The sequence below is a fragment of the Postia placenta genome (assembly GCF_002117355.1).
Source record: "Postia placenta MAD-698-R-SB12 unplaced genomic scaffold POSPLAscaffold_4, whole genome shotgun sequence".
In the NCBI taxonomy this organism is placed as follows: Eukaryota; Fungi; Basidiomycota; class Agaricomycetes; order Polyporales; family Adustoporiaceae; genus Rhodonia; species Rhodonia placenta.
Window position 1 is genome coordinate 469536 of NW_020169835.1, and position 20249 is coordinate 489784.

A 20249-nucleotide genomic window follows, 5' to 3' on the forward strand; every position below is an offset into this window, starting at 1 on the left:
GCTTAGCGCTCGATCCTCTTGTCATACCGCAAATTACCAAATCTGTGTGTTGTCCCCTTTGCTTACTGTACTCGGTCAATGAGTCCGTATGACACTTATCTGGGAGCGGTCAATGCTGATGTGGTGCACCACAATACTTGGGATGTCAATGGCACCAATCCAATTCCACAGAAGGTGAAGGAGTACGCTCACCTTCTGGAAGATGCATTTGAACTTCCTCAATGGGTGAAGGAGGTATGTTACTATACATATGATCTCGCTCGCCACTGACGAGAAATAGGGACCATATCCGTGGCTCTATCCTCGAGTGATACCAATAGTTCGGGAATTACAGAGCCCGTCTCGCACGACATATCGATCTCAGGCCAGCGGAGATGGCGAGAATGACGAGAAGTTGACAGAAACACCCCTCAAGCGAATCTTCAACGCCGTTCTCGACGACTGCGCTAGCTTGCGTCATGTCGTCTCGGTCGATGAGGAGGATGGCATCTGTAGTCCTAAGGAATCATTTGTTTGCATATTGGTACGGAATGCGCTATGTATTACCAGACCAGCTCTTCTTGTGGAGTACGTGCTGATGACCTTCCGACGTGTATACACGAGTACTGACTGTACAGCGTCTGCAGCGAAGAAGCTCTGGTTGCATTGCCTCGACACTGGAGTGGCGAACTGAGTCCTCTATTCCACTATATGAGCACCAGCGTCTGCGCTCCCCTGCTTGTGTCTATTGCTGCAGAGGTCCCCCTGGATCCATCAATGCTTGTCCCACAAGACGAGGATCAAGATGGCGAGTCTGTCTCGACTAGAAGTACGGATAGCGATGACGAGGATGTTCGAAAGAGCACCGCGTGTTCACCTCGCCGTGGTAGCTCTCCTAGAAATTCAGTGGTGATACAGACACCACAACATTCTGATTCTCTGCCGGTCTATATTGTTTCGGGCCGTTCTATCTCGGCGTCGGAATGGCTCAGATGTCCTTCGGTGAAGGAGGTGGTCTATGAGCAAGAGTCTGAAGACGACGCAATCAACGAGGACCAGCGGTGCCTTGCTGAACTAGATTTGCATGTGTTCGACTATCCACGAGACAAGCCCCTTCCTGTCAATGCCGCGATGCCCGTTTTGTGCATGGCTGATGATGCCACGCTTCCCATCATCATGGCCAGTGCGCTGTATCAGCGACAGCTCTGGCATGTTCGGGAGCCGTTGATAGGCATCTCATCCGAGCGGTATAGTAGCTGCATCTCATTTTGTTTGGGGTGGATTGAAGCAGAGCTCGTCGATGGCCGACAATTGGTGAGAATGTGATTGTGTACGCGATTATGGGATGTGTCTAACCCCGCCTATGGTAGCCTCATGTGCATATAGCGCACATGGCTCATCTACCAGAGATTGACCTTGCGAATCCTGAGAGCGTGCTGACTGTAGCACAGTTTCTCCTCAGTCTAGATGACCACATTGCCAACATTCAAAACGAAGTTGCCTCGTCGCAAACAGTAGTGGCAGATGAACTCCGGCAGCAACCTCTTGTACAGTGGAGGATCGACTCGGCAATTGCTGTCGAGGACTCAACTGGAGACCCTGAGGATTCCGTCTCCGCCTGGCTTTGCAGCCTTGAGGACTCCGAACTGTCTAGGTAAGCTGCTTAAATTGTCTTTGTTTTGCGTTGATAAGCCCATCCGTTTCTGCATTGTCTGCATGCCGGTGGTCTAGCAAGGAACCACCTTTGACGACATTGGCACCGCTGTCACCACACACAACTGGCATGTAAGTGTTCTATACTCTGGCATACATGAAGGATGGTTTTCCGGAAGCCGTGAGAGTCCAAATCATGGGCTCCTGTTGTTGTTAACTGATCAATAGGACTGGTGACGATGACTCGCTGTTATATGATGTTCATGAAAAGTCGGAGCAGTGTTCAATGTACGTAATGTTAGCTCCTAAGGCCGCCGTACCCGTAAACTAAGACAGAACGGCCAGCTTTTGTGAGCGGGATTCAAAGCCACTGCTAAGCAATGCTACAAGCTGGTTATGCGATCGAAAGACATTCCCCGTGTCACGTCTGTCGGACGCCATGATGGCCGACATATGTGAATTTACAACAGCATTTTATTGGCCTAGGGGATGGTGCTTGATGGTACGTACTAACCCTGATTTCTGCTTGGGACAACGGCTCAATAGAGGTTTAGAACAACATGCCTGCAGTTGATGCAAATGTGGCACATTTTCTTGAAGAGCTCAAATGGATAGTGACTTTCCGTCAAGAAATGAAGATGCCCACCCTTGACAGCCTGCTTGTGAAGAAACTCTATACGGGCAGGGACCAGCCCTTCAGCGCCAAAGATGTGCTATGTTTGTTCAACGAAGAATTTGCGGAGTCGGTGCTTTGGGGCCAAGTGGACCGATTGCTCACCGGTAGCTTGTCGACAATCCTCAATACTTGTTCACGATCGCGAAGTAAAGTTGAAGTTGGCACACCACTCGGTGAAGCCAGTTGGCGCCACGATCTCGATCGGTTCTTTTTCGATTTTGGTAATGCTGTCATCGATACAGCAGAGCAGTTCGACGGTACTGAGGTGAAGCAAGATCAGGTACACGTCTCGTAAGTCATATGTTCGTACATCAGACATTTAATCTGACAACAGACATTATCCTAAGTTTGGAGCGCACAATCGCACTCTCTCGAAACATCATTGCAAGCGGCAACCTGACAGACTTAGCAAGGTTCATGTTAACTATTGCCCATCTCGGTCCCAAGCTGGAGCTTTTCCCACAACACTCCACCGGTGAAGTGAAATTAGCGGAAGCAGCACTATACTGCAATCTCCTTACTCTCTGCACGACATGGCAAAATACTCTAACGCTTCCGGAAATCAAACACCGACTGGCTTTTAGCCCTACCACTGCCAGGTGCGATGCCATAGGTGTTGTACGCATGCCAGTCAACCTATCGAAGGCCGCTCTCAAGCCCTACCATTTCGTAAGGCCCCGTAGCGGCGGGAGCAAGCGACCGGCCTCGATAAATTGGGATCAGTCAGACACCGCGGTCAATGATTCATCCACATCATCGACAGCCTCTACAGCCGATTCAGCATCCTCTACATTCAATTCAGCAGCCTCCCCATCCGCCCTAGACTACAGTCAACTCGACTCTGCCATCTGTGACTCTCGTGCTGTCTATCAACAAGCCCAGCAGAGTGGTCGGGCAAAACCTGCACAGGCCGACGTCAACCTAGTCGAAGGATTCGACCAGCTGCGGTTGGAAGATCCGCCTTGCACGACATCGCATGCTACGGGTGATGTGTCCAATACAGAATACTTGGACCTTCCCTTGATCATTGTCGAGTACAAGCGACCTTCGGACACTCACACCGACGACATCCAGGGGCAAAATCAGCGTCGTATATACTGTGTTTCCGCTGCACGGTTCTTGGAGGCGATCGGCATCGATGAGTTCCCTATCTTCAGCGTGCTCTCCGACGGTCCCCTAACAGTCCTCGCCGTCACCTGGGCCAAGGACGGGGTGTGTTCCAGCGTTGCGTGCTTTGGGAGGTACTGACGCTTTCGCAGGTTGTCCGGATATTCGAACGTCATATGATGTCGTTCGACGTTTCCAGCCCGCTTGGTGCGTGGCACTATGCGACGGTCATGGCGCGCATTGCCGTGTTCTGGGGCACGGCGCTGGCGAAGCGCTTCGCGCTGGTGAGGGACGCGTTTGTGACGGGCGTGGACAAGGACGACCCAAAGCTGCGCTGGACGCACGCGCACCAGGTCGTGCACCGTCCCCCCGGGGAGGCGCCGCCTGAAAATGCGTCTCAGGATGGGTCTTGAATGCGTACGTGCCGGTCAGGGTGGAGCTACCCGTGGATACATGTTGTGCTCGATGCTGTCTTGTGCGAATGCGATGAACCCGATCTCGTTGTGTGTGGCTACGGCCATTGGCCGTCGTGTGAAGTGAGTATCCCTGAGATGAGTGGTATGACCTCTCGTACTAGATTGTGCCTTGTGGCAAGATGGAGCAGAAGCTTACGACAGGGGGGCCGGCAGCGGTGCAGATGGCATGGGCTGCCCGACGAGGATCGTAAGGTAGACACTTGCTACAATCTCCCCGTCCTCTCGCCGTCATAGTCGGTACCGGTAAGCGACGACGTACCCATCTTCATCCCGCGCACAGACACTCACTCGTCATACACACGTCTGTCAACGGCTCCACGACTGAAACAAAGCTCAACCGCGGCGTAGACCGTCGACCGAGCGCGACCGTACCCAGACCAATGTCGAGACCTCAACGTTCAACGGTCAACGTTGACGTGAATCGCTTACTGTGTGTGGCTGCCGCGACTCACAACACCTGTCTGGCAGTCGGGGCGTGTCACCCCTATGTAGGTGCCGAGACACCGCTATGCTCCGTGTCCCAGTGCCAGGTGCGCCTCCGCGTCATGCCCACGTCCCGCCCTCGTATCGTCATCCCCACACGCGCCGCCGCGCTGCCTCACACCCCGCGGCGCGTCGTGCGCGTCAACGATCGAGCTTCGGAATCGCGAGGTGCAGCAGTCCCCGCCGCGCGTTCAGACTGCACGCGAAGACTGACGCAAACCGGGGCCATTCGAACTCGATTAGTATCATTCAGAGGATTCTGCCGTTTCGCGCCACAACCACCGCGGCCGTGCCTGCCCAGCCGGATTCGATTGCATCGTTGATTGACAAAGAAGTCTTGGTCTCACTAAGACAGCTCATACATCAGCATCATGATCTCTCGCAGCATGAATACCGCCCTCGTATGAAGTCCGAACGAAGACGGTGGGAAAGAGCCTGGATCTCTCGAATCTCTGCGCGACTAGGCGTGTTTCCCTGCGAGAGAAAGATCAGCCCCTTCAGTTCTCAATAGGCAGCGGTACAGAACGCTGCTGGCCGCGTCCGCGAAGTTTCCTTCTGGTGGCAGCGAGTACATTCTCCATGTACCCAGGAATATGTTGTCACCCTTGTGGGGCGTCGATTAGGTCATTTAGAACAAACAGTGGGAATTTATGCTAGCTATCTTTTGTCTCATGGAGTCGCACCCACACATCTAAATCCCAGACCGTCTTTTCCGCAGTGGTGAGTATAGGACCTAGACAGATGGGTACGAGACCGCCTTACGGGATCAGAATCTGGGCTTACCAGGGCGTCGTATCCGATTCTCCCAATAAGTGAGGAGCGTCTGTTTGTAATAGCAAACATGATACTCATAAGTATCGCAAATGATAAGAAAACAATATCTTTGGTAGTTCTAACGAGAGCAGACAATGCAAGTAAAACGTTTCGCAAACAAGAAAACACTACACTAATGAGTATACGCTACACGGTAATCCAACAGCACATGTCATTCAGGGGGCATTAGATCGTATCTATGTAGATGCAGTGACATTCGAATACGACGGCGGGCCTACCAACATCGGTCAGATCGTTGGTGATGACAAAACGTAACCACCACACTCACCAGGTGACCGCCCCGAATTCTGTAGCGCACTAATCAGCGTCGCCTTTTCATCGTCCGCTAGGTTGTCCACCAGCCGTACCAACCCGTCGAGGGTGGCTTTGCGGTCTTCGTGTGCGAGTGTTAACACGCGACGCATGAGATGATCAGCTCTCAGCTGAGCAACAGTCGCTGTCAGATCCAATGCTTCGAGCGCTTCAGCGGTCGTACGGCGGTCCGTCACATCCTCCAGCCCTATTAGCCTTTGGAGCAACTGTGTGCGGTACTCGATAGACGAATCAGGGCTAGCTTCCGCAAGCTGAGCCATGGCGCTCGACCATGCGACCTTCGCGCGTACAGACCAGTAGAAGCGTCGACGGGCGTCCTTCCAGACCATGGGTGACGCGCAGCCCTTAGCTTCCATGCGGCCGACTCGGCTGATAATGCTCATCAGTACCACGAAGTAATTGTGATGTATGAAGTACTCACTCATGCAGGTCAGCATATAGCAGCGCAATCTGCTTGTACGTCGGCATGAGAAGTGTCTCCTTCTGTGATAATGCCTCCGCTGCCGCAGCGCGCTCGTCTGCAGTCTTCGACGGGTCCGTGCTATCTCTCTTCAGCTCGGCATACGTCGCATCAAGACGCTCCATCAACTTGAGGATCTTGTCACGACGCATCTTGATCTCGACAATACCCTCCGGCTCCAGTACACCCGCTCGTGCATCGACATCCGCGTACATTTCCATCTGCTGGGAGTTGATTGACGGATCGAGTACGACCCACGCTCCGCCACGCAGTTCGCCATTCGGCACGATGTACACAAACACTGGCTGGCGGTAGCTCGATAGACCGTCGACAATTTTGCTTCCCTGCTTGAGAATTTCATCGTACATATCCTGCTGCCCACCGGAGAACCCTCGCCAATTCGCGAAGATGATAAGTGGTAGACCTTCCCGGTTGAAGTCGAAAATAGCCTGCGCGGTCTTGTACGCTGAATTTGGATACCACACCTGCCCTGCTTCCATGATACGTTGCTCGAACGAAGTCGGGTTCGCAGGATCGGCGGGAACGACACGCTCGATCGTGCGTGTCTCGACGGCAATGACGCCCATAGGAATCCCTCCGAGTCGTGCACGGCCGATGACAACGGTCTGCGCCCAGCCACTAAGTGTTTCTTGGAACGAGCTCTTGTCAAAGAATCCGGACATCCACTCCGACGTAGTCTCATCTGCCTTGCCCTCAATGAACCATCTGGGATCGTACGGTCCCTTCGGCGGACTGTAGCTGATGTCGCGGTCCCAAGGGTCAGCAAGATCCAGAATAGGGAGCCGCGCGCCCTTAACTTCAGGTACGTATGACAGCCACTCGAGGATGTGCGTTGCACCCTCAAGGTCGCTGCCGGCAGTGAGGTGAGAGACACCATTCTTGTACATAATTTGGGTACCACCGAGCTGCAGGTTGGACGTGTAGACTTCACGCCCGAGGACCTTGTTGAGTGCGGGTGCACCGGTGAGAATGATGGGTTGGCCTTCCACTTGAACCGCACGTTCACCGAGACGAACGAGGTAGGCGCCGATTCCGACGGAACGCGCGGTGACGAGCGTGATCGTGAAGATGTCGTCGTACGCGCGGGACGTCTCACCAGCGATGAGACCCGAGCCTTTGAGACACTCCACACCAAGACCGTCCTGCAGACCAATGATGTCCGTGATCTTGTGACGCACTTCTCCGTCCTCTTCGATGTCGACAGTACGCACAGTGTTAGCGGCCTTCTCTTGCAGCTTGAGGTAGTTCTCGTGTGTGAGATATAGGTACTCGACACCTTTCTCGGGGTTCCCAGGGTCGTTCCACGCACACGAGAAAAGGCCCAAGACCTCCTCAGCAAGACCAATGCGAGCGCCCGAGTTCGCTGAGAGGTAGATACGGGGAAGACCCTGCTCTCGCGCGTACCGCGAGGCTAGGTAGAAGAACTGGTCTTCCTGAGGACCGAAAGATCCTATCTTAAACGTGATGTCGTTCGCAATGACAACTGCACGTCGCCCATCAGGGCATTCGGGAGTACGCATCGTGAACACCCATCCCACCATACCGCAGTTGTTGTTGCCAGGAGCCCTATCGACTTCCTGGAGCTGGTCGTTCTCGTCAAGGACTAATTCCCTAGACTCGAGAATCTTCTTCGGCAACGACAAAGAGGAGTTGATAGCGCGAGCCTTGACCCAGACGTTGCTCAGAGCCTTGGAGAAGAGGTCAGGGAAGTCGTACACGTAAGTGGTACCGATGAGGTGAGCCTGGTATCGCTTTGGCTGCAAGGATTCTTTCGTTGGGTAAGGCTGGTGTACCGGCTGCAGGTGGAGAGGGCCCTTGTCGCCGATTGACTTCAGGATAGTGGTACCCTTGTCGGTGGTGATCTCCTGGTAGCCGTGATAGTTGACGATGAATCCTGAAACGTTCTCTATGATGCAGCGGATAGGAGTAACGTTGCCTTCGCTATCTTCGAGAACAATGCGAATTTCCGAACTGGTTACATGGAGTCGCCAGAGGCGTTTGCCGTGTCGCTCGATGAAGCCTGCGATGGCTTGCAGAACGTCATCGTACGTAACGGGAAGGTTGTAGATGAAGTTCATGAAGATGTGATTCACGTCGGCGTTCCTGTGCTGAGCGGATACCACCTCCAGATTATCCAAGATGCTCGTGACAAGGCGATCCGTCTCCGAAATGAGGTATTTCGCCGTGTTCATCTCGCCCCTGATACGCCCGGGTCTCACAAGAGCACGAATGAAGAACCTGCTATCCAGTTGGTTCTCGTGAGCTACAGCGTGATAGATGTGGAGCTGCTTGTTCTCGGTGAAGCATGGAGTGAGGTGATAGTGTGACAGCCGGCTCAACTCCAGCTGATATGCGAGGGCAGGCTCGATGTTTCGGATGGCCTGTTCTTCGTCCCAGGACTGGCCCATGTTGCGCAGAGTAAAGTACTGTGGGTATAGGCCTGGCTTGCAGAGCATGATGGAAATCCGACGGACACCACGCTGAGCAAGGACGCCACTGCGCTCGTTGACTAATTGATGAATCTTCTGGTACCAGACATCCTCCGTCATGTCATCCACTTCGTCGAATATACGCAGCGCCAAATTGAGCACGTTTGGTGGCTGGTTGTTGGATCCGTAACGTTGAGTAAACTCTTCAGCGTCGAAGGCAGGCAGGGTAGCCGCGACTCTGTCGAATCCGCGAGACAGTGCGGCCAAGTTCGGGAATGAGGCAATAGCACCGGTTCGCAACGGCTGCTTCTGGTGTTTGTTGATCATGTATGTGAGGTCGCTCACGGATCCCTGTCGGCGGGCGGCGTTGTTACTGCTGCTAGATGGACGTCAACCTCAATGTCTCCCTCCAGACTTGATAAACTTACAGGCTAGGCGTCGCAGGTGGTGAATGAGACTGGGGGAGGTTGAAACGCCATGTCACGATGTGTGGGGCGTCGCCGTCATCGAGACCGTCGCCTTCCGCGTAGTCAACAGATAGCAGACTGTATGCACGATATGCACGCCTGATGTACACCTCCATTGCAGCTATAAAGCTCCGTCAGTAAGCTGGAGACTGGTGGCGAAAATAACTCTCACCGAACGTGATCGATTTATCGTGGAAGTTGAAGAACGTCGGTAATACGTCATAGACGGTATACCGGGAATCGATTAGCTCCTTGATCACCTCGATTGAAGGAACACTTGAATCGCCGTAAATTGATGTGCACTGCAATGGGTGGGTTGCAACACTCACCTTCCCTGGGCTTCCTGCTCGACGTAAAAGCTGTGCGAGACGGAAGACCTGAGAACACCCATCATCTGCCCCTTACGCTCCTCATACGAGGGCATCTGACATGCAATGAGCACCTCACGAGCCTTCAGCGCCACATGAGTAGACGACCTGAACAAATCTGTCATGAGGATGAAATTCCTGATGTGATGGCCAGGACATACCGGGCTTCCAGCGACGCGAGTCCTTGCAAGACCTGGTACAGCTTGCTTTCGGGATCCGACACCGTGGCGCCGCTGTTCTTGACGTGATCCAGGATCATCATGACAAGTCTGCCCTTCCTCTGCGCCATCATATGGCTCAGTACGAGAGACGCAGCTTTATCGAGGTCTTCCTTGTACTGATCGCGCAGGCTGAGCACGCGTGCTTCGATGCTCCCTCCGAAGAGGCTCTCCGTCTGTTCGTACCGAGCCAGCAGGCTAGCGATGACCTCAACCTCATGCGCCTTGAGGCCGTTTGCATAGCGGGTGACGGCATCGAACAAGGCCCCGAGCTGCGTCCTCAACATCGGCCTGTCCTGCGGGCGGACGTTGTCTTCCATGAAGTGCTCAAGGAGCTTCTTGATGCGCGCAGCAGGGAATTCAGGCGTCGACGCTGCCTTGCCTCGTGCAGACTCGATGGTGGAGCGGACGCTCTCCTCGAGCTTGGCCGGCATACGGCCGGAGAGCGCCGACAAGATCGCCGACACCTCTGAGAATGGCAACTCATGAGTTTCCAGTACGGAGATCAGGTCCTTGAACGTGGAAGCGATGATGGCCTGGTTGTCGAAGCCGTCAAGAGTATCGTTGAGGATGCTGAGGTAGTACAACATGCGCTGGTGAGGCTTGTTCCCGATAACGCTCGGCGGGCCCATAGCCGGTAACAGCCCCTCGAAAGGCTTCGCGTGCTTCACGCGGGCGGGGTCGTCGAGTGCGAGGATACCAAGGATGTCGCCAGGCTCCAGGCTGACGCCCGGCTGCTTGACGAATTGCACGATACCGTCTTCCGCAGCGACGAGAGGCATGTACATCTTCATGACCTAGAGATATATTAGTATACATATCCCACCTATCCGCATCGTAACGCTTACCTCAATTTCGGCGTACTGCTCTCCCGCGTTGATGTGATCTCCGCTTTCTACGAGGAAACGAACGAGCTTGCCCGGGCTCGGGCTGCGCAGCTGTGTGGGGTCGTTCTCCTGCTCAATCAGACATGTCTTCGAGTCAACCATCACACGCAGCGCGCCAACTTCCTCTCTCCAGTAGACGGAGTGGCTCTTGCCGTCAAGCAGCACGAGCAGACCTCCATCCGCAAGAGGACGCGCCCCCACGAGAGTGCGACCGCCATTCAGGTAGAGTGTCCAGGTGGTCAAAGACGAGCGCGTAGCGGTGAACGAGTAACGAACATTATCGTAAATAAAGTCGATGCCAAAGACGGTCTTCAGCACGTCCCGCGACGGGGCCTGGCCCTTGTCCAGAATGCGCTTGTACTCCGCCCAGGATGCTTCCGATGCCAGGTGTGCTTTCGTGACGGCACCACAGATGACGGCGAGCGTTGCGTCTGGTCGCTCGGCAGTCAGCTTGTCACTGATGAGGGAATCGAGCCAGCCAGTCGTGATAGTGTTCTCCTCGAATGCTTGCAACTCGAGGAGCTTGATCAGGTACTCAACCGTCGTGCGGAAGTCACCACGGATGCTCAGCTCCTTCAGCGCGACCACCATATTCTTCCTGCTCTCGCCACGGTCCTCTCCGTACGCGAATATGTGTCCGAATTGCGAGTCTGCGAACTCGTGCAGTCCACCGGCAGAGCCCACGGAGAAGTAGCCCCATACGTTCGTGCTCGAACGGAAATTGAGCTCCTGCAGCGAACCCGAGGACGGCTTGAACCCTGCATCGGGGTTCTCGGCTGTGATCCGGACAGCAACTACATGCCCCTTGGGGCGGGGCTTGCGCTGCAAACTGCTTGCATCGGGGTCGACCATATCGAAGTCAATCTCAGAGGTGCCGTTGGGCGCAACGCCATAGAGCTGCCGGATGTGTCTGATACGATGCAGGGGAATGCCCATGGCGACCTGGAGTTGGGCGGCAGGCAGGTTGACGCCAGAGACCATCTCTGTCGTTGGGTGCTCGACCTGAAGACGCGGGTTCAGCTCCAAAAAGTGGAACACGTCATCGGCATGGCTGTAGAGGTCTGATATAGGCAATCAGCTATCGTCACCTCCGCAAAGACTAGATTTCTCACATTCTACTGTTCCTGCACTTACGTACCCGACGAGCTTCGCAAGTCGTACCGCGGCACGTTCCATCTGCTCGAACGTATCCTGCTTTGCGATGGTTACAGGCGCTTCCTCAATAATCTTCTGGTGCCGCCGCTGTACCGAGCAGTCACGGCCAAACAGAGAGATAGCATTGCCATATTGATCGGCCAACAACTGCACTTCGAGGTGACGGGCCTGACCAGCGAGCTTCATGATGAAGATAGGGGAACCTGGCAACGACATCAAGGGAGGACAGACAACACCGACATATACACGCACCTGGAATCTCGCCCCCAACTGCATTGAACGCATTCGTGAACTGTTCCGGAGCATCCACTTTCCGAATACCCTTCCCGCCTCCACCTTCGCTAGCCTTGATCATCACAGGGAAACCAATCTCCTCCGCCTTCGTCAGACCTTCCTCTACGGTCGTCACGCATGCCTTCTTGTACACCTCGTCTGGCACAATCACGAAGCCCTGCTCCGATTTCGCTGTCTCTGAGATCCCGGACCCGGACCACGCCATCGTTGGCACATTCGCGCTCTGCGCAACGATCGTGCTGGAGATTTTGTCGCCCAAGCTGCGCATAGCACTACCTGGAGGACCAATGAAGACAATCCTGTTCGCAGCCAACGACTCGGGCAGACGTGGGTTCTCCGACGCATGTCCCCAGCCCGCCCAGACGGCATGTACCCCGGAGCGCTCAGCGACGTCGACGATCAGGTCGACGTTGGCGTAGTTGTTGTTGTTGGACCCGCCAGGGACCTCGACGTACCGATCGGCCATGCGGATGTACTCTGCGTTGACCTTCAGATCTTCTGGCGTCGCCATGACGGTGAACTCGACTGCACGCTCCGTCCCAAAGGTCTCGTAGCTCCATTGCCGAATTGAACGAATTTCTTTAACGGCAGCGATACCTGTACGGCGATGTCAGCACAGGGGCTGTATGCATGCTATTAAACCGACCGTTGTTTGCAATGAGAACCTGAAGGCGAGCGTCAATATGGTATCAATTTCGAGGACCTCAAGTGAAGCTGACCTTCGTGATGACAGTGTGACCGCCATGGCTTTTGACGAAGTCGGTTACAGATCCAGACGGTGCCTTGTCGAGGGTATTACCGCCTATGTCGCGTCAGTCATGTGGTCGCGTTCCAAGCCGGAATCGCGCCAGACTTACCGATAAACTGCGTTACTCTTGAATGATCGTAGGATGCCATGGCCGAGAGCACAGCTGTCCGAGGGTATGGGGGCAGATTGGGAGCGGCAGTCTCTGGTTAAAACGCTTCGCTGCCGGTCTTCCCCAACCTTTACGGCTTATGTAAGCTGACTGCTGGGGCTGGGGCAAAAAGGTCCGAGGCGTCAGAAACTTGACACGCTGTCTGACAGCCGTAAGCTGCAAGGCTCCAGAGTTGCAGGCGACTTGTCGAGTCGACAACACGCGCATCATTCGCATGTACGTAAATCCGAACGAATGCCCCATGCCATGGCCGCATTTCAGGCACTGGGTGAGGGAGGAAGAACGTAGAAACAATACTGTAAACCTTCCGGCTGCGAAAAATGCTATCACCACCAGAGATCATGATGTGCTGGGGAACTGAGCGTGTCATGAAAAAGCTAATCTCACATTGTCGTGTTTTACTCAATCCCCGGCGAAGTGGTTCCGAATAGCACACGCCGACAGGACAGACACTCAAAGGGATGGGGGAGGATACGGAGTAGGATACGGAGAAGTCGCTTTGCCTTAGAGTCTGCTGTTATAGGCGAACTTTTGCACCGAACAACGCACCGTATGTCGTATCGAAGTATCTGATCAAGGCGTACATGCCGTTTTTAGACGCAAAGCGTGACGTCATCGGCTAGACGCCCGCGCTGAGAACGAGAGCAAGGCGGCCTCGATCGACACAGCCGAGTTACACGTGTTGTATAGCTACCCCAGCTATCTAGCTTCAGCCTCGTACTAGGGGTGTCTTCGCCATCAGAGCGAGGAGGTCCCATCCGATGTTGCCTGCAGCAATCTGTGTGATCTCCGCTGTATGTACTCTTCAGTGCGCATCTTGACCAGGAACTCCATGGCACCTACCTTGTGTGTCATAGCCTTTGGTATAAGAGACAACTTTAGATTATACTGGTGTTGATGCATGTGTCAAGGGAAACGCACCTGGCGCAACCTCTACGATGTCAGCCCCTACGATCTTGAGACCGCTAAGGCCTTTCAGAATCTTCCTGACTTCCTGTGGAAGCACAAAGCCATCACTTTCAAACGCGTAAAGGCATAAGCATAGCCACGTACTCTAGTAGTGAATCCTCCAATCTCAGGCCTGTATTACGTGTCAGATCATCAGAAACCGAAGACGATGGCACACACGAACGTTCCGGTGCTACATATGGTACAAAATGTGAGTTCCGTGTGTCCACAAATCAATAAACCACAGAGAACGCACGCAGGTGCCATGCCCAGATCAATCACGTCTATATCAAATGATACTTGTCCCGCGCTCTGAGTATCTGTTGTGATTAGGATGACGACATGAAAAGACATACTGTATACAGGATTATCTCCCACGGCTTGTCGAACCTTGTCGACTATTCCTTGGTAGCCTACATCTTCGATCTCTTCAGCTTGGATAATCACGAAGCCCGCCTCGTAGTCATCGTCGTAGTCTTGCCAACTATCCAACGCGCCATGGATTCCAACATGCTAAAGATGCCATGCAAATGAAGCGCATGCATGGGTCAAAGATAGAGAGCTTACGATATTTGAATGGTTCGGCGCGAGCAATCCTTCTTCGTGCGCGTGCCAGAAGTAATTGTCGTGCGTGACTGGTAGTTCCTGTTGAAGATGAGTTGCATCCACCGGGAAGCCAATGACAAAAAGCACCTCATCAGGCAACCAAGGGCTATCCGGCTGTGCAAAGGCATCAAGCTATGCGTCTAGATACGATATACAGATCAAGCCACTGACCGCACGAGTCGGCTTCCAAGTATCTAGTGTCCAATGTCCAATGACGGTGAGATAACACATGCCCTGAGACATTGCATCTGCTTACCGATATGACTGTCGAAATGGACGACGCTAGCTTGATATCAGCGACTTCCTCTCGATACATGGCGACAGGGTGGGATACCTAAGCGGTCCATACACTTTCGCCAAACCCCGTAATAAGGATAGTGTTATAGTGTGGTCACCACCCTACAATGGCGTCAGAATCGCACATACCACGCACACAACGCGTATATTGCCTCCCACCAGAGTCAGCAGCCTGGGGTGGAACTTGCCGTCTTTTGCTAAACTATCGCCTTCATACGTACGCAGGCTTGTCTTCGAGAGCAGCTCTGCGGTGGCTGATTCCAGTTGGCGCAGGGCAACTTTATTATCGATAAATACCATCGCTGTGCGTTCCATCAGACATATGCGATGAAATGTGACGGCCCGGAGTACACACGAACGTCGCCGCAGTCCACCACTTCTAGGTGGTCAGTGATGCGGACCTTCATCGGAACGTTGATCCTCGATATTCCAAGACGCCGAGCGCCTTGCCGGATGCCATTCGGACCAAAGCGAGTCCTAGAAAATGAGGATGAGTACCAGTCTCCCGATTGAGAGAGCACATATGAATCCACCCAGATCGGTAAGTCGTAGCTGTGTCAAAAGGCGCACCTACAGTGCGTCACACGAATGTGAGTACACTGATATCCTCGGAGTCATCAATACATCAACCATCGTACCGATTACGGCAACATCGTACTGTACACCGACATCGGCGCCAAAACAACGCAACGGTTGCGCACCCGCGAAGGTGGTGAGTCCATTCCACGCTTCCTGCGACCACACGTCTGACGGATGCGGTAGTATGGTGTGGTTGTCCGTGCGAAGCGTTCCCATAGAAAAATGTTCCTGTACTGCCAGAGCACTGACTGCAAGCGTAACAGGTATAAGACACAAAATATGCCGAGTCATCCGACTCAGAGGTAACCAGGACATAGTGGACAATCGTTTGACGAAGGGTGGTCGGTGATTGCGCTTGAGAGGTCCTGAACTTTATACGTGCGCGCTGTCCAGCCGAGTTGACAGGCGTCTTAAGATGACAAGATACGTCCGGTTGTGTGGAGGAATTTTTCTTGATGACCAGTCGAGCCGAGTGACACCCACTGGCGACGACGTCGACGATCAGAACAACTGGAGCGTCTTCAATTATACGCGATCTCTACGCGGTGAGTCCAAAATGACAAGAGAGATCGTGCACCTTGAAAAAGGATGTCTGTTATCAACGTCCACTGCACAGCATCGTGACCACAGAGTTTGAGTCGTTTACGTGATACCTCATGGCAGAACCTTCTGGATAGATTTCCAGAACTCCTGACAGGCATGGTATGCGCTCATGGGCTGTGTTTCAACTCGCGGTTCGACTCAGCATGTGCATCGGGGGTAACAGTATTCATACATTGCTCGTGCGCCGTAGGATGAGCCAAGAAAAGTAGACAGAGTCTTTCTTCGGACGGAACTTCGATATCAAAATGCGCGCTCGCTCCCGAATGAACTCTAAGCTTGCGCTTGTGTTGCATACGACTATCAGTGCAATCAGGAAACGCAGGACGTGAACTGACATACCTGCAATTAGACAGGTTCTCGGACCGGAGAATGTTAACACCCGACGCTTTCACATACTCGTCATCAGGATTGCTGACAATTGACAAATGCGCACACATCGAGTATAAGATAGACTCGAGTAGGCTGTAGCCTGTATGACACTAGCGAGAGTAGATAGCAGCGAAGCCATCGGACCGAACAATTGTTCACTGTGTCATCCAGGTCTCATGATGATGGGCGAGCATGTCTTTCAGGGAGGATTCAGATAGAACAGCGACAGAGCACAGAAGGTGGTTCAAGTTTGAACCTGTAGCAACTCCCAGTAGTTTCCGTTAGTACTTGGAAGTTGGTCTAGAGTCGTTCGCGGCAGGCCTGCAGCGGAGTCGGATGGATTCTCACGTTCAGGCTCCGACACACTCCGAAAGCGCCCCTATTCTCGCGACTCGAAACCGAATAAGAAAATACTCGGCAGCAAGATGCCGCGCCACCGGCCAGCATGTCTGATGCCTCTCGCAGCCGCTGTTGCACTACCCGGGCGGCTTGTCTCGTGCATCGTCCCCTGCGACTACTTCTGCGCCCCATCTCCGAGCTAGATCACCGTGGCGGACTCGCAGGCAAGCCAGGTGAGTATTCCCGCTTGTTTGGCTGTTAATCGTCTAATTGGCGTCGAGTCCGCGATGCAACCGTCCGAGTACGAGATTCAGCGGGAGGTGGAGGCTCTCCGTGATCTCAGAAGGCGTTCAACAGCTGGCGGACCTGGTTCGCTTATTCTGGACCCAGATCTTCCCAGTGCTTCGTCTCAGACATCGCCTACGACTACGTACTGGCCGACCGCCGATGACTCTAGCAGCAGCTCATCTCACGAAGAGGGTAGCGACAATGGGGCAACAGGCGGAGACGATCCGTTCCATCTGTTCTGGGTTCCGGCTCGCCTTCACCCAGAGATTGCACCTGCCGAGTTCAGACAGTTTCTCAAAGAGCACGCTCGAACGCCATCTGACGAGAGCGGCGCCTTGGGGCGATCGCTCTCGAGCGGCTCAATTGGCTTGGGGCGCAAGAAATCCATGCTGAGCAGGCAGTACAAACCGTCTCCAAATGATGGTATTGAGGAGGAGAAGGAGGAAACGGTTCTTCCTGTCAGGAGGAACAGAACAAGTATCTATGCCTCCGTACCACAGCTCACAATCAACGACCTTCAGAAGCTAGAACAACTAGCCGAGGAAGCATCGAAAAGTGATGATCCCTCCAAGCTGCGCAGTGTCCTTCGAAGGAGCCTGAGTCTCAACGTCGCTCCATCAGGTACATGGCCTTCCCTTGACTTCTGCCTTCAGATTTGACGAGTCGCACGCAGTCATTGACCAGATGGATGATATGCCTGATCTCGGCGACGATGCAGACTCGCCCATCGTCATCCCTCGTCCAAATCAGGCTCTACGTCGTTCTGCTCGTACGAAAATCCGCAAGCCCGGACAAACAGGGGAGGGAGCGCACCGGTTTACGGCTACCCGAAGTCGGCGAAAATCTATCAGTCGTGCAAATACTATGCAGGATCCTCGAAGCTCTAGTGAGATGTCCGTCAGCGATCATGGTCACGCCGAGTCCAGTCGGCTATCCCAAACAGAAGACGTCTCTGAAGGGCCCTTCTCTCAACGGCCCGAGTCGTATAGCGAGGAGGCCCTAATTTATGATGCGTATGCCACAGAGGACACCGATGAATCCGAGACACCAATTCGAACGGCATCACCTGAGCAATCTGTCGAGTCGTCAACGTCTCCACCCTCTACCACATCCCATGCAGAACCTGAGCCTACGACAACATCTATCGCCCCGGAGCCGGTTCTGTACCATCCCCAGCCACAGCGAGCCGTGGCACCTGACGTACCAGAGCCTCCTGCTGCGTCGACATCCCCCTCTCCACAGCCACAGCCCCAACCCAGCCCTGTCCTTACTCCTGCCAGTACGCCCTCTTCTAGACCATCTTTACAGGAATCTGCGACCTACCTCCCCGCTCCTTCGAGCCTTTCCGAGCAACGCCGCGAGAAGGATAAGAAAGGGGGTTTATTCAAATGGGGCAGCAGCGACAAAAGCAGCAAGAAGGCGCACAAGGACAAAGACACCCGTGAGCGAGAAAAGGAGAAGGAGACCGGGTTCTTTGGATCACTCTTTGGTGCCAGAAAGAAGCAGGAGGAAGCAACTCCGCCGCTGGGCGTTGGACAATCCGGGCGCGAAACTGCAGCCGCGCTCCTAGGTGCGTCCAAGTCGTCCAAGAACTATGTTCCGCCGGCATCGCCACAGTTAGCGGGGATGTATGCGCGGTATCCGATCCATGTCGAGAGGGCAATCTATCGTCTCAGCCACATTAAGCTAGCCAACCCACGTCGGCCGCTGTACGAGCAAGTCTTGATCAGTAACCTCATGTTCTGGTACCTGGGCGTCATTAACAAGACGCAGGCCACCAATACTGCGCAGGCGAATGGCAATGTTCAAGTGGCAGCCCAGGGGCAGTCTACCCCTAATGCCACTCCAGATAAAGAGCAACTGGAACGGGAGCAAAGGGAAAAGGAGGAGCGCGAGCGGATGGAGAAGGAGCGTTTGGAGCGGGATCAGGAGCAGAAGGAGAAGCAGCGCCGTGGCAGCCTCAGTAAGCCCTCTTCGGTCGGTTCTTCTACTCCCGGAGGAAGGCGTGCTGAGGTCCCAGTGCGCGGGCCTCAGTATGAGATGCAGCATCGTGCTATGGAGCAAGAGTATGGATACAGTGCATCGAGCAATAGCACTGGCGTACCTCCGGGCCGAACGCCAACCGTCCCTACGTCGGCGAGCAATGGGTACCAAAATCCACCAGCGACGAGGTCCTCGTCTGCCCCTCCTGCGCCATATACTGTACCTGTGGCCCAGCCCCAGCCACAAGCACCAAATGGCGGGTTGTACAGTATGGGCAACGTCTCAATGCAGCCTCAACAGTACGCTCCGATGGTGGTCGGCTCACAGCTTCCTCCTGGTGCGATGCCCCCCATTGCTGTTGAGCAAACATGGCTGGTCCAGTCTGGATCTACGCCCCTTGCTAATTCTCGTGGCCAATCGTCACCATCACCACCTCATTCTCGATCCACCTCTCCTCCCAGCTCATCATCTGCTGCATCACCACAACCACGCCGAACACGCTCACCACCGCCTAATCGCTACACGCCGGCACAGGAGAAGCAGCCGTACAGTGGGGGGCGGCTTCCGAGTCGGTCTCTGTCCGCTACGGCCGCCCCACCTGTGCAGACGATGCATCATGTCAACGGCAAGCTGAAGAAGGGGACCAGCGCCCACGCGGTAGTGCAGAATCACCGACGATCAGAGGACGAAGACATGCCACTCGCGATGTGGCAGCAACAACAACGACGCAAGTAGCGGACATTGGACTATTTCTTATTCCCTCTCATTTCTCCTTAGTGTATGCGTGTGCTTGCGTCATTCTCACTCCATCATCTAGATATCCCTGCAATTTATTTTGACCTGGGCTTGTACTCTCCCTTCATGTCTGTTGCCGCCACGTTCATGGGTCTTGCGAATCATCGGACATGGCTCCCCTCTCTTCGCACTCGGCCGCGGCGCACAGGGCTTTCGCGTTTCATGGTCCACTCACCTACCTACCGTACCATATGGATTGCAGTCGTGCGTTACTATGCCTTCCGTTAGCAATCCGTCCGTATTTGCATTACGTGGACTGTTGGGCCTACCTAATATGACATTGGGAACTGTACATCACAACTTGCGTGTTCTGCGTGCAAGGGACTGATTCTACCCGAAACCCTGCAAGGTATTCGCGTATGGGGCTTGGGCCCTTCCATTGTCTCTGATTATCATATGAAGTGCCGTGGGGCTGCCGTAGAAAGTTGAGTAGTTCAGTTCTGCCAGACATGCACCGGCTGAACCATCCACACTGCTAGGGGCACCGCCTCTCTTGCTCTCATTCATGGGACTTTCTCTGTGGCTGTACCAAGTATCATGGACCTGCCCTTGGACCTCATTGTAGCCGTTCTGGTGCTCTTTCGCGTGCGTATCAAGCAAATTTGTGTTACAATCGTGTGATGTGATGGTGTTATTCACTGCGTCATTGGTTTTAGGTGTTTCTGTTCTTCGTTCGGCTAATAGAGATCCTGCCTACGCTGCAGTA

At 54.0% G+C, this 20249-nt stretch overlaps 6 protein-coding genes across 6 annotated transcripts; 3 read left to right on the forward strand and 3 right to left on the reverse strand.

Annotated features, from left to right (window-relative positions):
* Window positions 1–78: 78 nt before the first annotated feature.
* On the forward strand, window positions 79–3921 carry POSPLADRAFT_1179531 (hypothetical protein; the record flags this gene model as incomplete). Its single annotated transcript, XM_024488674.1, has 10 exons — window positions 79–234; window positions 365–567; window positions 627–1293; window positions 1350–1633; window positions 1711–1764; window positions 1861–1920; window positions 2119–2134; window positions 2187–2599; window positions 2656–3520; window positions 3568–3921. The coding sequence occupies 10 exons, from the start codon at window positions 79–81 to the stop codon at window positions 3826–3828; spliced, it is 2979 nt and encodes a 992-aa protein (XP_024340724.1). The 3' UTR covers window positions 3829–3921.
* A 1415-nt stretch (window positions 3922–5336) lies between these two features.
* On the reverse strand, window positions 5337–12716 carry POSPLADRAFT_1179536 (hypothetical protein; the record flags this gene model as incomplete). The annotated part of the gene is made up of 13 exons (XM_024488675.1): window positions 5337–5422; window positions 5477–5889; window positions 5942–8806; window positions 8859–9018; window positions 9070–9173; window positions 9227–9373; window positions 9427–10280; window positions 10332–11431; window positions 11483–11728; window positions 11778–12416; window positions 12466–12484; window positions 12539–12621; window positions 12677–12716. The coding sequence occupies 13 exons, from the start codon at window positions 12714–12716 to the stop codon at window positions 5385–5387; spliced, it is 6708 nt and encodes a 2235-aa protein (XP_024340725.1). The 3' UTR covers window positions 5337–5384.
* Window positions 12717–13371: 655 nt separating this feature from the next.
* Window positions 13372–15491, reverse strand: POSPLADRAFT_1039228 (hypothetical protein). Its single transcript, XM_024477507.1, has 16 exons — window positions 15226–15491; window positions 15121–15157; window positions 14943–15064; window positions 14747–14889; window positions 14625–14689; window positions 14547–14572; window positions 14462–14484; window positions 14378–14404; window positions 14252–14329; window positions 14041–14197; window positions 13941–13983; window positions 13869–13877; window positions 13790–13817; window positions 13658–13730; window positions 13580–13594; window positions 13372–13528 (listed from the first exon to the last, which is right to left on the reverse strand). Exons 1-16 carry the CDS (start codon window positions 15479–15481, stop codon window positions 13446–13448), a joined length of 1185 nt encoding a protein of 394 aa, XP_024340726.1. The 5' UTR covers window positions 15482–15491; the 3' UTR covers window positions 13372–13445.
* POSPLADRAFT_1039230 (hypothetical protein) lies at window positions 15396–16363 on the reverse strand. The gene is made up of 4 exons (XM_024477508.1): window positions 16166–16363; window positions 15942–16050; window positions 15744–15883; window positions 15396–15676 (listed from the first exon to the last, which is right to left on the reverse strand). Exons 1-3 carry the CDS (start codon window positions 16204–16206, stop codon window positions 15821–15823), a joined length of 213 nt encoding a protein of 70 aa, XP_024340727.1. The 5' UTR covers window positions 16207–16363; the 3' UTR covers window positions 15396–15676; window positions 15744–15820.
* POSPLADRAFT_1045087 (hypothetical protein) lies at window positions 15582–15803 on the forward strand (the record flags this gene model as incomplete). Its single annotated transcript, XM_024478677.1, has 1 exon — window positions 15582–15803. The coding sequence occupies one exon, from the start codon at window positions 15582–15584 to the stop codon at window positions 15801–15803; it is 222 nt and encodes a 73-aa protein (XP_024340728.1).
* Window positions 16364–16764: 401 nt separating the features above from the next.
* POSPLADRAFT_1073678 (hypothetical protein) lies at window positions 16765–19843 on the forward strand (the record flags this gene model as incomplete). Its single annotated transcript, XM_024482633.1, has 2 exons — window positions 16765–17386; window positions 17439–19843. The coding sequence occupies 2 exons, from the start codon at window positions 16765–16767 to the stop codon at window positions 19481–19483; spliced, it is 2667 nt and encodes an 888-aa protein (XP_024340729.1). The 3' UTR covers window positions 19484–19843.
* Between the last annotated feature and the right edge of the window lie 406 nt (window positions 19844–20249).